Raw genomic sequence first — 15,391 nt, forward strand, 5'->3', positions numbered from 1 at the left:
TGCCCACGGGACTGGCCTCACTAACTTTGGCAGACCCTTTCCAGTCCCAATGGAAACAGGCACTGACCAAAAAATTGGAAACCATTGGCTTCTCGTTTTCAGCTATTGAGGCCCTAGGTTATACGAGGGCCAAAACAACTATCACGCAACGTCTTAAAGACATTGAATTTCAAAATAATCTGAGCCTGGTCGCTGCATACCCCCATTGTCACATTAATGTGAAACCTTTTGTTCCTGCTAACTATATTTCAAACCTGTCTATTCCCAAATTCAGAAGAGCATTTGCCCTAGCATGATTTAACGCAATCCCCTCAGCACTATTGGAGGGCAGGTATAAGGGTATTGCCCACCGTGAACGAACCTGCCCCTGTGGAGCTGAGGAGGTGGAGACTGTATGTCATGCATTGCTGTGTTGTCCTTTATACTCAGACCTTCGTCGCAAGTTTATTTACCCATTTTTATCCCACTCTTATCTGAGTTCCAAGGCTGTGTCTTTATAACGACTATTGGCCGATCTGAATTCCCGGACTACTGTGAAGGTTGCCTCGTTCTGTGCAGCTGCCATGGCTTGCAGAAAGGAACTAATTAGTCCTTGAGTGCTGCTAATCTGTTTGACTTCGGGGATTTTGAGCTAAATCTTAATTTTTATTTTTCTGTTTTTCCCATTATTTTCTCATTATTTTGTAGTTAACTATGTTATAGTCCCCTGTATAGTAGTATAGTTAACATCCATGCTAATACGCAACAGTTCAGGTAGATACGAGAGTGGCCCTTCAAACAGATTTCATTTTAGCCTTTTAAATTGACTTTGTTTTTAGCATTGTATTTTATTGATATCCTGATATTTGGATGATTTGTATTTGTATTGCTGGTCCCTGACCGTAATCAATTCTATTCATTCATTCAAATATCACAATACAGGCTGAAATCTCAAATCAATTTAATCTGCAAAAGAAAGAGAAAAACAAATATATAGTAAAGTCCATCATTGTATAACAGTCCGTATCCTTCAAAGATGGCTGAAACAGATTCCTTGGTAGCAGTGACCTCCCCCAGTGCTCAGATAGGCTTGTTTCCATCTCCATGTCCTCGGGCTCGCTCAGCTGCTGCTCCCCAGGATTCTGCTGCTGCTGGTTCATGCTGGGCGGTGGCTGTGGCAGCTTGGGCTCAGGGGCCTGGGCCTTACCTAGAGGAGGCGGACATGACAGCAGCTGTTGTTGTTGTTGAGCCAGAGGCCCCACGCCAGGTGGCAGCCGCGGGGAGGAGTACTGGAGGAGGAGCAGGATGCTGCTGCCGCTGGTGGTGGGAAGCTCCACGTATTGAGGTAGCTGGGCTCCGGCGGCAGGCAAGGCAAATCCGATGTGTCCAGATAGGCTTGCTTCCATCTCCATGTCTTTGCTCAGCTGCTGCTCCCTAGGGCTTGCGCCCCAGTAGGCCTCGAAGGCGCACAGGGCTGAGTCAGTGAGCTTTACGTGGAAGATGGAGATGCGGGTGCCACGGCCGAGCCGCCCACACGACAGCGCAAAGCCCTGCTCCACCAATGCCACCATCTTGCGGTTGAATTTGGGGGGCACTTATATGAGCCCTTAACACATGTGCAGAAAGTACCCTTTGCTGAACCCAAACATGAAAGTGTGCAGCTCATGATTATTTCTAAAGATGAACTTCAGATGGGAAACTGAAATGTGTCCAATGCCAATAATTTATAATCCTTTTATCAGTGTGAATTTTTATGTAAAACTTGTAGCAGTGTTAATTTAATTTGTGAAGCTTTCAACATGCAGCTCATGCATTTGCACTTCCCTTTAATGGAATTTAACCATCGGTGTAGTTGTCCAGGGTCCCGGAGCAGGGTCCTAGTAGGGTACCTGTGTCTTCAGTGTCCTTTAGCCAAGCCCAGCAGCTGTGAGTCTGGCTTTTAGATGACAGTTGGTTCTTACTGAGCATGCCTATGCTTATCATTGACTTCAATGTTAAATTTCTTAAATTAATTAAAAATCAGCCAGGCATTTAAAAAAATTTTAAACTGCAGAAGATGAAGGTCAGAGTATGGGGCAAGGTCAGTAACAGGATTACAGATACTCTGTGAACAAGGCTGATTTTTAATTAATTTCAACTAATTATAAGGCCACTGACAGAAAAAAGTTCAACAGGGGTCTGGATTTCCCCCCGCGTTTTACACTTTGAACTCTCGATTCTCTCTGAGTGTTTTGTGTATCACCACAAAAACTTAGAGGGTTGTTAAGCAAGCGTTTCTGAGTTCGGGAGTATACGTTTTGTAAAGTTTTGTTTTGAAATGAGCTTATGGGAAGGAGCAGAATGGCATGGGGGTATTTTCAATTTAACATTTGTGGAATGTGAAAAATCCATGCTGGCTATAGTATACAGCCACTCTTGTCGCTGTATAATAATTCAAACATTTAAGTGACCCCTTGCCAACCTAGAGGGGATTTCTGGAAGACACTGCATTCAAGATTCCTGGCAATCTTTTAATTCCACTCTGATCACTTAAATTGCTAAACAATTTATTTTGAATTAAAGGGTGCAATCTTATAAGTGACAAAATTACAGAAGAAAGTACAATATGAAAGAAAAGTGTTTCTCTCTTTTTTATTTACCCATGTTAACAAAGGAAGTATTTGCTTCTCAATGAACATTTTTTTAAAAATGTGACCAGAACAATAAGCTTTACAAACATAAGATACTGATGGACAATAATGTTGTAAAGTATGAAGATTTCCTTATTCTTTGGAGTGATCTTAATCAAAAGCAAAAGTTGAGGGCAAGAGGAAAAACAGATCTGATACAACACACAATATGAAAAATGCTCAGGTAGAAAGAACACTGTATATTGCAGAAACAAATTTTTCACAAATCAGTGAGATTCAGAAGATGGATGTTAAGTACTAATGAAGCGGAGGTAGCACATGTAGGTGAAAGCTGAGTGCTTTGCATCAGCAGTCTACCTACTATGCTACTAAAGCTGTGACCCTAGGTACACTTTCTTGGAAACAAGCCAAGTACAATCAACTTGCCTCCACGTAAGTGTGTTTAGGACCAAGATGAGTGTAACAGTTTTCCTCTTTTGTTAAGGTCAAATGCTTTCTTTGCTCCATGAATCTTATATTAAAAAGATAATAAAAATGAAGGCAATATGAAACAGGCCACTTAAAATTCAAAAACCAACAAACATCCTCCCTCTGTCATGTAGCTACTTGCCTCCTTGAAATCTGTGCTCCTCCCCCCTCAACAGTATCACTTGCATAAGTTCCAAGATTTTTTAAAAAACTGGATATACGTGTACTTGGAACATGCCTACAAGCAACTGTTCAGCTTCAAGGAATAGTTTGCTTCTTTTCCCAAATGTAAAAATCAGCATGTTTAAGAATAGAAAGATATGTGTACGATATAATAGTGATTATTTGAAAACATACATTCCCAACAATAGGTCTGTTGAACCAATTATCCTAATTCTGAACTCCTAATTTTATACAGCAATTTATCCAATTTAGAAGGACGAGTAGAAAATGAAGTTTCTTTGACAAGATATTTACATACCAGCTGCTGACAAGTATTCAATTTTATTTTTATTTATTAACTGTGTATCCTGCTCTTCCTCCCAAAGGAGCGCAGGGCAGCAATGTGCATAAATTGTGCTAAACATAACTGATGTGAGGATTCAAAAGGAAGAAGCTCAGCATGGCCAGGACAGAAAAACAAAAACTGTGACCCAGGGACAAAATGATCCCTATGCTTGGTTCTGCAGGGACAATGGACAGCAATGACTGTAGTTCAGAGGTTAGTTTGCTTCTGTTATGATGACTTTAACATTGCAAACAGAGCCCACTAGAGCAGCATTCACAGAACAATGTTGAGTACTTCTGCTTGGACATACTAAACATTCAATTAGAAAAAAACAACAGCGGGGTGCAGCTTACGATTCCTCTAAACTACTGCCAAAGAGCTTAAGTTAAAGCTTTTCCTTCATTGGCAGTAAAACGGAGGTAATCATTGCTTCAGTTCAACAAGCCCTTCTCTATTTTTCCCCACCAGCACTGGATGTTGCCTCCTTGTTGAGCCCTCTGATCGACAAGTCGTAAACCACCTCCTCTATCTTCTTGACATCATACTTGAGGCCATCGTAGCGCTTCCTCAGGGAGTCATTCTTCAAGTTGAGAAGGCGGAATCCAGAATCCAACTCATTGATGAAAGCAGAGATGCGGAGTGGGCGAGAATAGTCTCCGGCTGTGACGCTGTTCACTGCCAGCCTAGACTATTGGATGAAACGAGTTGTACAAGCTGAGTAGATTAAAGGCCCAAATCAGACCAGAGATGCCTCACTAGAGTCCCACAACAATATTCACATCTTGATAAGATATTAGTACTTGTCTTCCTTTTAGAAATTAACTTTGATTGATTTTGGATAAACCTTAAGAGCATCTTTGATGAAGCCTCAATCCTGAGAACCTTGATTTTTAATAGAGTAATATACGACCAGAAAAACAGCAACTAGCAGCTTCACAGAAAAGAAGAACCAGGAGTTACAACCTCTACTTTTGTCCATGCAAGTCATTTATTATTAACATTAGTCCAATGAGGTCATAATGCTGTATAGTTATAAAACTTGTCAATACTCTCTACTTACCAGCTCACTAGCCAGAGTCAACACTCCAGAGAGGTAATCCTCGATGTCTAGGTGAAAACCTCTCTCTCTTTCAGCTTCAACTGTAAAAAAATGAGGGAAGAATTAATCTGGACTCAACTCCATACTAACAGCAAAACAGACAAATCATGTTCTCAGCAGAGTCAGAGGACTCAAAAAATGCAGGCTTCCCTCATGCCAATCCAGGTTAGGTCTTTCTTTTAGGCTGTTAGTTTAGATAGTTTACATTACATTGATGTACTGCTTCATACATCCAAAAGTGGTTTACAAAAATAAAATGCAAAATTCAATGCATGTTCAAAACAGCAGTTCAAAAACAATTACAAGTGTAAAATATTTCAAAATGTTCATCCAAAGAAAAAGTCATCTAAAACCGAACAAAATATCCACCCCCTCCAAGCAGGATGTATAAACCAGTAGCCACCAAGCCTGTCAGTGCTGTCCAAATTCCTGGAAGAATAAAAAACATCTTCCCCTGATGCCAGAAAGATGACAAAGCTGGTGCCTCCAGGGAGAGCATCCCACAATTGGGGCTATCACAGAAAAGGCCCATTCTTTCATTGCCACTCTCCCAACATCTCTCGGTAGGTCCACACATAGAAGAACCTGAGATATTAGGGGAACAACTGAAGCACTAGGGAACTGAAGAAGACCTGCCTTGGGAGTATCTGAGCGCTTAATGCCCGCTCCTTTGGGTTGCTGTCCCTCAAGACAGCTGAAGTCCCTGGTAAGTGCTGCAAGGACTGGGACCCCTGCCTGACCCTGCCTCCAGAGAGAGGCTGCAGTTAATCTTGCAGCCTTTTCAATCAGCTGCTGGCTGGGGCAGGAGGCATAAAAGCCCAGTTGCCCTAGGGCAGTGGGTCTGCTGCCCGCGGGGTTGCCCCTTGGGGAGTCCCGAGGTAAGGGCGCTACCCCCCTTCTATTACCTTTATTTAAAAAATGTTTTACTATTTTTCTGTTAAACCAATCTAGAGATTGGTGGTGGGGAGTGCGTGTGGTGCATGTGTAGTACCTGTGCAGAGTGAGAGCCTGTACAGTAAACTGAATGATAGGAGAAAGTCACCAGATGCCTTCAGAGTGAGAGTCTGTAACTGGCAGAAGGCTGGCCCTCCTTGGGTGTGAGACAGGAGCGGGAGTAGATGTGTCCTGTGTGAAAAAGTTTGAATGGGTATGACTGCTCCCAATTCTCACAGAGGCCTACTGGGATAATTGGCTCAGGCAGGTTTTGTTGGTGGGCTCATGTTGGGTCCATATCAGGTGTTTAGGAGGAGTCTTAGTACAGAGAAACATGGGTGATGCCACCCCAATTTCAGTGATCACGGGTAAAGGGAAATAGCCATGGGGATGTGGTGAATTACCATAGAAGACGAGGGCAAGGCTATCTATGCCTTGTTCCTTGCTGCCACTCCTCTCATGGCTGGGTTCATTGCTCATCTGCTGTGCCCACTGTCCTGTGTGTGTGACCACTCTCATCCATGATCTGATTGTGGATGAAGGTGCCGATTTGGTGAGCATTACGGAGACCATTACTAAGCAGGGAGGAATTGATCTGACCCAGCTTTGCCCATCTGGAAACTTGGTGCAACACCAGCACAGGCTGCAAGGACGGGGGGGGGGGAGGAGTTCCTGTGGTCTACAGAACTTCCATCTCTGTCACCAGGAAACCACTATCTTGGAGCTGGCTGGGAGGGCCAAGGAGACAGTAAACTAGGGTTGCTGCTGGTGTACCGTCCAACCTGCTGCCCAGCAGCTTCTCTGACAGAGCTGGCAAAGGCCATCTTGGCTGTGGTGTTGGAGGAGCCCAGAACGATAGTGCTGGGTGATTTTAATGTCCATGCTGAGGCTGCCTCTAGTGTTCCAGCTTGTGACTTAATGGCTCCATGATGACCATGTGGCTGTCTCAAGTTTTCACTGGCTTGACACATAGGGCAGGGCACACCCTCGACTTGGTTTTTGCACCAGATGGAGGAAGGGGTGGTCTGCAGATGGCGGGGATGGCACCTCGTTGTCATGGTCAGACCACTTCCTGGTGAAGTTTAGACTTAATGGCTCCGATCCTTCCCTGCATGGGGCATGGACAGATTCGCTCCGCCCCCGGAGACTAATGGAATCCACAGGATTCTTGAATGCCTTGGAGAAGTTCCCAGGAGATAGAGCAGGTGACCCTGTTGAAGCCCTTGTCACACTGTGGAACAGCGAGGCGCATCGGGCTCTTGATATGGTTGCCCCTAAGCACCCTCTCTGGCATTATAGAGCCCGGTTTGCACCTTGGTACACCAGTGAGCTAAGGGCAATGAAACAGGCTGGACAACGGCTAGAGCCAGGGCTGTGAAGTCGGAGTCGGAGAGTCGGAAGCAATTTTGGGTGGAGTCAGAGTCGGTAGAAATGTACTGACTCCGACTTCAAAATAAATTTTGATTGACAAATTTTTAAAAATATAAATTCAAAATGTCAAAGAAGCTTCCCATGAAGTCAGCTGTAGTTGAGCATTTCACCATAACTCAAGATGGAAAACAGGACCCAGATGAAGACCAATGCTGTGATGCCAAGATCTGCACATATTCAGGCAGCGATAAAAATGCTCCTATGAGAGCTTCCAATTTAAAAAGACATTTACAGCACTTTCCAGGGCTGTGGAGTTGGAAGCAATTTTGGGTGGAGTCGGAGTCGGAGTCAGACAGTAGAAAAATAGAGGAGTCGGAGTCGAAGGTTTGGCGTACCGACTCCACAGCCCTGGCTAGAGCGCAAGTGGTGAAAAGACGTGCTGCGAGGCTGATTGAGCACGAGTAAAACAAGATAACATGCCTACTGTGTTGTGGTGAGGGTGGCAAAGGAGGCCCACTGCTCTGCCTCCATCACATCCTCAAGTAGCCGTCCAGTGGAGCTTTTCCATATTGTCAGGGGTCTGCTGACATCAACTCCAGGAAATGGGAGTTTTAGACCCTTCGGAGGCTCCCTGTGAATTGTTTGCAAGGCACTTTCACGGTAAAGTTGCTTGCCTCCGTAGCAGTCTTGACGCCTCATCCACATTTACTGTAGTCCCCACTGAGGTGTCCAGTGCAGCATCTGCTGCAACGTCTTGGGAACGGTTTCAGTTGATGCGGCCTGATGATGTAGACAAGGTGCTTGCATTGATGCGGCCAGCAACATGTCCTCTCGACCCTTGCCCTTCTTGGTTTATTAAAGCTTGCCGAGGGGGTCTGACCGAGTGGATCCAGGGTGTGGTCAACGCATCATTGCGGGCGGGAGTGGTTCCAGACGCCTTAAAAGAGGTGGTGATCCGACCACTCCTGAACCTCCCCCCCAAACCCATTGGTTTGTGACAACTACCAACCGGTCACAAATACCCCCTTTCTTAGGGAAGGTAATTGAGAGGGTTATGGTGCAGCAATTGCAAGTACTCTTGGATGAAACAGATTATCTTGACCCATCCCAGTCTGGGTTCAGGCCTGGTTATGGGACTGAATCGGCCTTGACCACCCTGACCTTTATCGGGAGGATAGGGGGAGTGTGACCCTGTTACTCTTACTTGATCTCTCAGCAACTTTTGATACCACTTACCATGGTATCCTTCTGGGCCAAATTGGCGAGCAGGGTATTGGATGCACTTTTACTGTGATTCCGATCCTATCTCCAAGGTCGTTCTCACATAATAGCATTGGGTGACTGTCTTTCAGCCCCCTGGCAGTTGTGCTGTGGGGTGCCACAGGGTACCATCTTGTCCCCCATGCTGTTTAACATCTATATGAAGCCCTTGGGAACAGTCATCTGGAGCTTTGGGGTGAGGTGTCAGCAGTATGCTGATGATACCCAGCTCTATTTCTCCATAACATCTGAATTGGGAGAGGCAGCGCACGCCCTTGACCGCTGCCTGGACTCGGTGGTGGGCTGGATGAGGGCCAATAAACTGACTCTGAATCCTAGCAAGACAGAGGCACTATGGTTTGGTGGTTGCCGAGTTCGGATAATTGGTCAGTTGCCTGCTTTGGATGGGGTTGTACTCCCTCTGAAAGAGCAGGTTTGTAGTCTGGGGGTGCTCCTGGATCCATCTTTGTCGCTAGAGGCCCAGGTGACCTCAGTGGGTAGGAGTGCCTTTTACCAGCTTTGGCTGGTAAGACAGCTGTGGCCGTTTCTGGACCGGGATAACCTGACCACTGTTGTCCACTCACTGGTAACCTCCAGGCTGAATTACTGTAATGCACTCTATGTGGGGCTGCCCTTGAGGTTGGTCCAGAAGTTGCAGCTGTTGCAACATGCGGTGGCTAGACTGCTCACTGGGGCAGGGTATTGCCAACATGTCACCCCGCTGCTGAAAGAATTGCACTGGCTGCCCATTTGCTACCAGGCCAAGTTCAAGGTTCTAGTTTTGGTGTACAAAGCCCTATACAGCTTGGGACCAGGATACCTGAAAGACCATCTTATCCCTTATATACCCAGTCGATCACTGTGCTCTGCAGGTGAGGGCCTCCTGCAGATACCATCTTATCAGGGGGTCTGTTCTGCACAACATAGGAAATACACCTTTAGTGTGGTGGCACCTACCCTTTGGAATTCCCTCCCCTTGAATATTAGACAGGCGCCATCTCTGTTATATTTTCAGCGCCTATTGAAGACTTTCTTCTTTCAACAAGACTTTTAACTTGAGACCTATCCCAGTCTGCATCTGTGTTAGAATTGCTTTTTAATGTGTTCTTAAACTTTTTTTTAAATGTTTTTAATCTTAGAAGGTTTTGATAGCTTTTTTAAGTAACATTTTTGAAGATGTTTTGTTTTAATGTGTTTTAAAGTTTGTTTTTATGATGTTTTAATGTTTTTAGTGCTTTTGTTTGCCGCCCTGGGCTCCTGCTGGGAGGATGGGTGGGATATAAATCAAATAATAGTAATATTAAGCTTAGGGTCTGGGTATGCTCATATAGGGAAAAGCAGCCCATGAAGTATTAAGAATCCCAAACCTTGCAGGCTTTATAGGTCAGAACTAGCACTTTGAACTGGACTTGGAAACTGGCAGCTAGCACAGGGTGGCCAGAACTGGAGTTGTATCTTCAGACCAGTGACTCTCAGTCAGTAGTCTGGATGGGGCATTCTGTATTAGCTGCCGTTTTTGAACCATCTTCAGAGGCAGCCCAATGTACAATACATTGCAGTAACCTAATTCAGAGATTACCAGGGCATAGACTATGGAAACCAGGCTATCCCCATCTAGATATGGTTGCAGCAAGGCCACCAGCCAAACTATGGAAGGTACTCTGTGCCATGAAGGCTACCTGGGCTTCCAGTGACCGAAGTGGATCCAAGGGCTTCTTCAGAACCCATCTAGAACAGGATCCACCTACTGCAAGCACACTGGGGAACCACCCACTAACAGTGTCTCTGTCTTCTGTGGACTGAGTTTCTGTTTACTGACCCTCATCCAGTCCATTACTGGGGTCAGGCACCAGTTCAATACATCCACTGCTACATCTGCTTGCAATGTAAAAGAGAAATAGAGTTGTGTGTCAAATGACAATATGCTTCAAATCCCTGCTGACCGGTTTAATCAAATTATCTCAGTTACACATCTGAGTACCAAATCCAAAGACCCATAGCTCAGTGGTAGAACACATTCCTTACATGCAGAAGACCCCAGATTCAATCCCTAGCATCTACACTTAAAAGGATTTCCGATAGCAGGGTTGGAAAAGAAACTCTACCTGATACCCTGGACAGTTGCTGCCATTCAGAGTATGCACTGCTGGACTAGAAGTGCAATCCTAAACAGACTTACTAAGCTTCAGGGAATGCAAGTGTGACCTCTTCAAAGTAAAAATGTAGTATAGAAGCTTCATATGATTTATGTACACCTAATCTTAGCACTTCCCCGGTCTTTCACTATGGACCTTTCACATGGTCAGTGAGCGCTTGCAACTCTGCCAACTCATAGCTCTCAAGCAGTGAACATTTGGACTCCTTATTTACTAACAGTTTACTGATTTTCCAGCAAATAAAGGAAACAAATCAGAGGTGAAGCAGAAGTCTAAACTTTAGTTTGGATTCAAATCATGTCAAAGGTTTTTAGAAGGAAAGCCAAGTGACACAGAGCTTTCTGATGCTCCCGTTGTGGTGATGTTTTATTGAATTCCCTAGACATGCAGCTTTGCTGTACCACCAAAGTCGATATTCATTGCATTTAAATGGAAAAACAATTCCTTACTTCCAAGTATTTCTGTAACAGCTTCCCGAGTCACTAAGGTTTCTGTCTCCAAGTAGACAACAAATGCTGCTAAGAATACCAAGCGTTGTAGCACAAACCTCCAGTGTTCGTGAAATCTGTATGGGGGAAAAAGACAGGCATTTGTAGCCTGGGACTTACTTCTGAGTAGACATGTATAGGATTGTGCTCTAGATAGCATTTGTATCCTACCCTTCCATCCAAGGAACTCCAGGCACTTTCTGGGGCAGGTTACGATCATCCAGCCTGACTAGCCCAAAGTTACTCAGTGAGCTGTATGGCCAAGTAGAGCTCTGAACTCAGGCTTCCTCAAACTAAATAGTCTATACCACATTGCCCACCTAGTCTGACCAATAAGCATCAGCATGAAGCAGAGAGCTCCAGCTGTTCCCAGATCTCTCCCCTTGCAAAATTGGGATGTAGATTTTATCAGTCTACTGGATGTAGCACGTGCAGAACGAAACTATCAGCTAATTGCTTTGACTTAGCTCCTTGCCAAGCAAATCATTCTTCCTTCCAGTAAACTCCCTACTTTTATCTTCAAGTCATAAACCCTATATTGGAGACCAATGGAATTCAACAGGCCTGCATTGTACTAAAACTAGCAAAGGCAGGGGGGAAATAGAAGTTTACCAACCTGTAATACTGATCTGCAGGGAACTTGACTTTCAGATAGGCCAACTGTGTTTTAACTGTACCAAAGTGTTCACGAGCCTTCTGACACTTTTTTGGTACTGAAATTTAAAGAAAACAGCACTCAACCCAAAAACCAAAGCTAGGTATTAGATGTTGTTAGTTGTGGGTTTTTTCAAACCTCTTCAAGCATAGAACCATGAGCAAAAACATGCAATACCGTGGCACATTAAAGACCCCTGGACACCACAATCCTGTGTCAGTCATCTCAAAACTAAGTTCTACTAGGTTCAGTGTTTCCCCCCCCCCAGCTAAATGGATATAGGACTATAGTCTAAGTTAGTTGTGGTTTAGTCCCATTGAAATCAATGGAACAAGTTGGTAATGACAGAAGTGACTCACCTGGCAGGGAAGAGTTGCAGCAATATCCTCCTGGCAGGGGAGTTGCTGCTACTTAAGTGGGAGATACGAAGAAGAGGGAAGGTCGAGTGTGCAGATGTACTGGTAGAGTCAATCCAGAGCTCCTGCTGGGGTGTCAGCCCTGACCTCACTGCTACCTTCCTTCCCCTTCCTGCCCTCCTCCCCGTAAATGACAAGAGACTCTGCTGCTGGGAGACTAATGCTAAAGCTCTGCTCCACTAGGTGAACCACTCCTGAGTAAGGATGCGATTCCACTGATTTCAACAGGACAAAAGCATGACTAACTTAAGTCTTCTTCAGACTTTAATGCAGCTGAGTAAGCTATCAGGTAAGCAGGGGCATGGGAGCCAGTGTGCTTGGCTACGCCCCCTCTCTCCACCACTCTCCACAAGTTGGAGGGTGACAGTTTGAAGCAGAGAGCCTGCTTCTACTTGTGTAGGCTCCCCGCATCAGGAATGGGCAGAAGGTAGATTGGGATCTAATGGTAGATCTCTGGGTGATTTAAAGCAGATCAGCAAGGATTTCTTACTCTCAACTATTTTAATGATGGCAACAACAAAAAGAACCCATTAATTTTTGTATAGAACACTGTGAGCTGTTCAGTTCTGGTACCTGAAACAAATGCACAGGCTCAGAATTCTTTAATTCTAACTGTATGACTTTTGTACTGGGTTGTTAGGTCTCAGGATTCTAGTAAAAACCAAAGTAGATCCTGCAAGTTTAAAGTCTGCCCTCCCTACCCAACAAACTATAGAACCTTTCGCAGCTGAACAAGTTGACTGCTTAAATACCCAATAATGAAAGAGTCAAACTTTAGTGTTACAGTATATCATTTACATGGTTTGCTTCTCTGCATTTCCAATTCACAATGAATCCTGAGTAGGAAAATACATTCTTCATGAAACACATACGCATTTCACTTATATTTCTCTGAGTGGCATCCTTTATCTTCATATTTGGTAACTAGACTATATTCATATAAATATGCTTGGGACTCTTTGCCCAGAAGGGTGAAGACAGGCTGAAGGCAACAAAGCATGACTTACTGTCCTGAAATCCAGAACCCTGGTGGACTCCTTGTAGCACCGTTAGAATTTCCCGGGCTGTTTGTTCCAGAGTTTGAACAACTTTCCTGATCTCCTGTGAAAAACAATAAAAGACTCAGAACATGACAGTACAGAAAAAGATGAAACATGTTCACATGAAGATATTGTTGCAATTATGCCCATCTTTCTTGCTAGTAAACTCCTAATGGTTATCTATAAGGTTTTTCCAGGGATGTAGTCATGCGAGGTCTCGGGGGGGTCTTAGACAGAGTAGGTTATAACTGCATTTGCTTACATTCAGACTTCACGTCTTGTCTCTCTCCCCTCTCTCTTTTATCCCCCCCCCATTGATGTTATATTGGAAGCTCCTTTGGGGCAGTGATCTTTTTGTTATTGACAGAATTTCAAACCAGGTAATCCTGGGTACAATATTACTGTGTACAAGAACAAACGTTGGCTTCCACTCATCAGTTGTTTGAAGATAATCAAATCACAAGCACTGGTTCACACAGAATACTAAACCAGTGACTCCACTTTATTTATTTATTTATTTATTTATTTTGTTTCATTTTTAAACCGCCCATAGCGAATAGCTCTCTGGGCGGTGTACAAAAGATTAAAAGTACAGAAATACAAAATATCACAATAAATAAACTGAAACAAAGAGATTTAAAATTGTAACATTAAACGCTTTAAAATGCCTGGGAGCATAGCCAGGTCTTAACCTGGCGCCAAAAAGATAGAAGCGTCGGCGCCAGGCGTATTTCTTCGGGGGGGCTATTCCACAATTCGGGGGCCACTACAGAAAAGGCCCTAGATCGAGTAACTGTCCTCCAGGCTTCCTGATGGGTTGGTACCCGGAGGAGGGCCTTAGACGCTGAGCGAAGTGACCGGGTCGGTTCATAGCGGGAGAGGCGTTCCACAAGATACTGCGGTCCCACGCCGTGTAAGGCTTTATAGGTCAAAACCAGCACCTTGAATCTGGCTCGGAAGCAAATAGGTAGCCAGTGCAAACGGGCCAGAACAGGTGTTATATGCTCTGACCGGCTGGTCCTCGTCAGCAGTCTGGCTGCTGCGTTTTCTTTTTTTCTCCCTGCTCAAGAAAGGAACGAGCAAAGTAGTGACTGCTCAAGCTGCATGCACAGGCTAGTTAAGGTTTGTGATCAGCATTATGTGTAAACGTGACCATTAAAAGTACATCTATGCTGCTAAATTAGAAAAGCTCTATTATCACAGCTTTTCTACTCTCAGAAACAAACTCAAAACTATAACTTTGTGTGGGTCCTAAAAATTGCATCAAAGATCGCTAATCCCTCTCCAAATTAAGTTCTTGGGGTTCCTTGGGAGGAAAGGGGAGAATGTGAAGCTACATCATTTTTAGTATTTTTAGTAATGTAGGTATGCCTTGAAATGCTGTGTAGAAGCGTCCTCTTTTACACAGAATCAATAAAGCCAAGAAGACTCTATCAATGTATTTGCAGCTTTGGACTTAATACTTTTAGCAAGAAAACCTTGGCATAAGAAATTGAACTATAGCATGACAGGAATATCATTAACTTGCACAAAGATCGATAATGAAATGAATTTCTTAGTATTGTAGTGTTTAATATATGTGAAATTATTGTTTTTAAATAACACTTTAAGTAAACTTTTTTAAAAAATTAAACAAAGCTGAGATCAGAAAAGGTAAAGGGTCTAAAGAGCAGCTTTACATTCAAGATGATTGATGTTGCCAAAGATACTGGGTATAGTAACCTTTGTTTAATTTGATTTCTAATACTAACTGTGCCTGAAAGCTTAAGGCAAACATACCACACTTTAAAACTAGACATATAAAACAGCTCTTTACATAAAAATGGTAACACACCATTATACCGCCACATTCAGGTTTGCACAGAATGCTTCCTCTGGAAGCATTTCCACTATTTGGGGATGGCTAGGATCACAACAAGCACAGATAAAGTAACTGACTTCACGCTGTGGACCACTTCGCACAGTATACATATTAAATGTATATCTAAAAACAGTGTGGATGTGGCAAACACATTTCACAAAAGTACACTCACTGAGGACCTATAATAAGCTGCAGCTCCCTGACATATGGTGGAAGAACCAGGCAATTTGGCCCCGAAAGTACTGGATCCAACTCCCTGCTCACTCTGACATCTAAGCAAACTGCAGTCTCTTAGCTTCAGTTCCATATCTATAAAAGAGGAGATTGATCCAGTGGGTTATATTCCAAGAACAGCTGAGCCATGACTTGGAAATCACTCTGTAAATATAACAAATATTTACAATGATTTTGTTCATTAAACTGCTACTAACGGGTCAGTAACCAAAAGTGAATCACATCCTAACCTAAGATGTGTTGCAACACTGGCATCATCACCGTTTTCTTTTGATTTGTTGAGGTTTGAAAGA

At 43.9% G+C, this 15,391-nt stretch overlaps 1 protein-coding gene across 3 annotated transcripts in view; it reads right to left on the minus strand.

The window, feature by feature from the left end:
* Positions 1-3,565: 3,565 nt before the first annotated feature.
* Positions 3,566-15,391, minus strand: part of TSN (translin) — a 28,937-nt gene continuing 17,111 nt past the window's right edge. For all 3 annotated transcript variants that reach the window (XM_061609137.1, XM_061609138.1, XM_061609136.1), the window contains 5 exons: positions 12,971-13,064; positions 11,509-11,605; positions 10,854-10,969; positions 4,646-4,725; positions 3,566-4,273 (listed from right to left, as the gene is read on the minus strand). In XM_061609137.1, coding sequence (XP_061465121.1) covers positions 4,037-4,273; positions 4,646-4,725; positions 10,854-10,969; positions 11,509-11,605; positions 12,971-13,064 — 624 coding nt within the window. In that variant the 3' untranslated portion in view covers positions 3,566-4,036. The remainder of the gene's footprint in view (positions 4,274-4,645; positions 4,726-10,853; positions 10,970-11,508; positions 11,606-12,970; positions 13,065-15,391) is intronic.

This window comes from Rhineura floridana, chromosome 2, assembly GCF_030035675.1.
Source record: "Rhineura floridana isolate rRhiFlo1 chromosome 2, rRhiFlo1.hap2, whole genome shotgun sequence".
Taxonomy (NCBI): domain Eukaryota; kingdom Metazoa; phylum Chordata; class Lepidosauria; order Squamata; family Rhineuridae; genus Rhineura; species Rhineura floridana.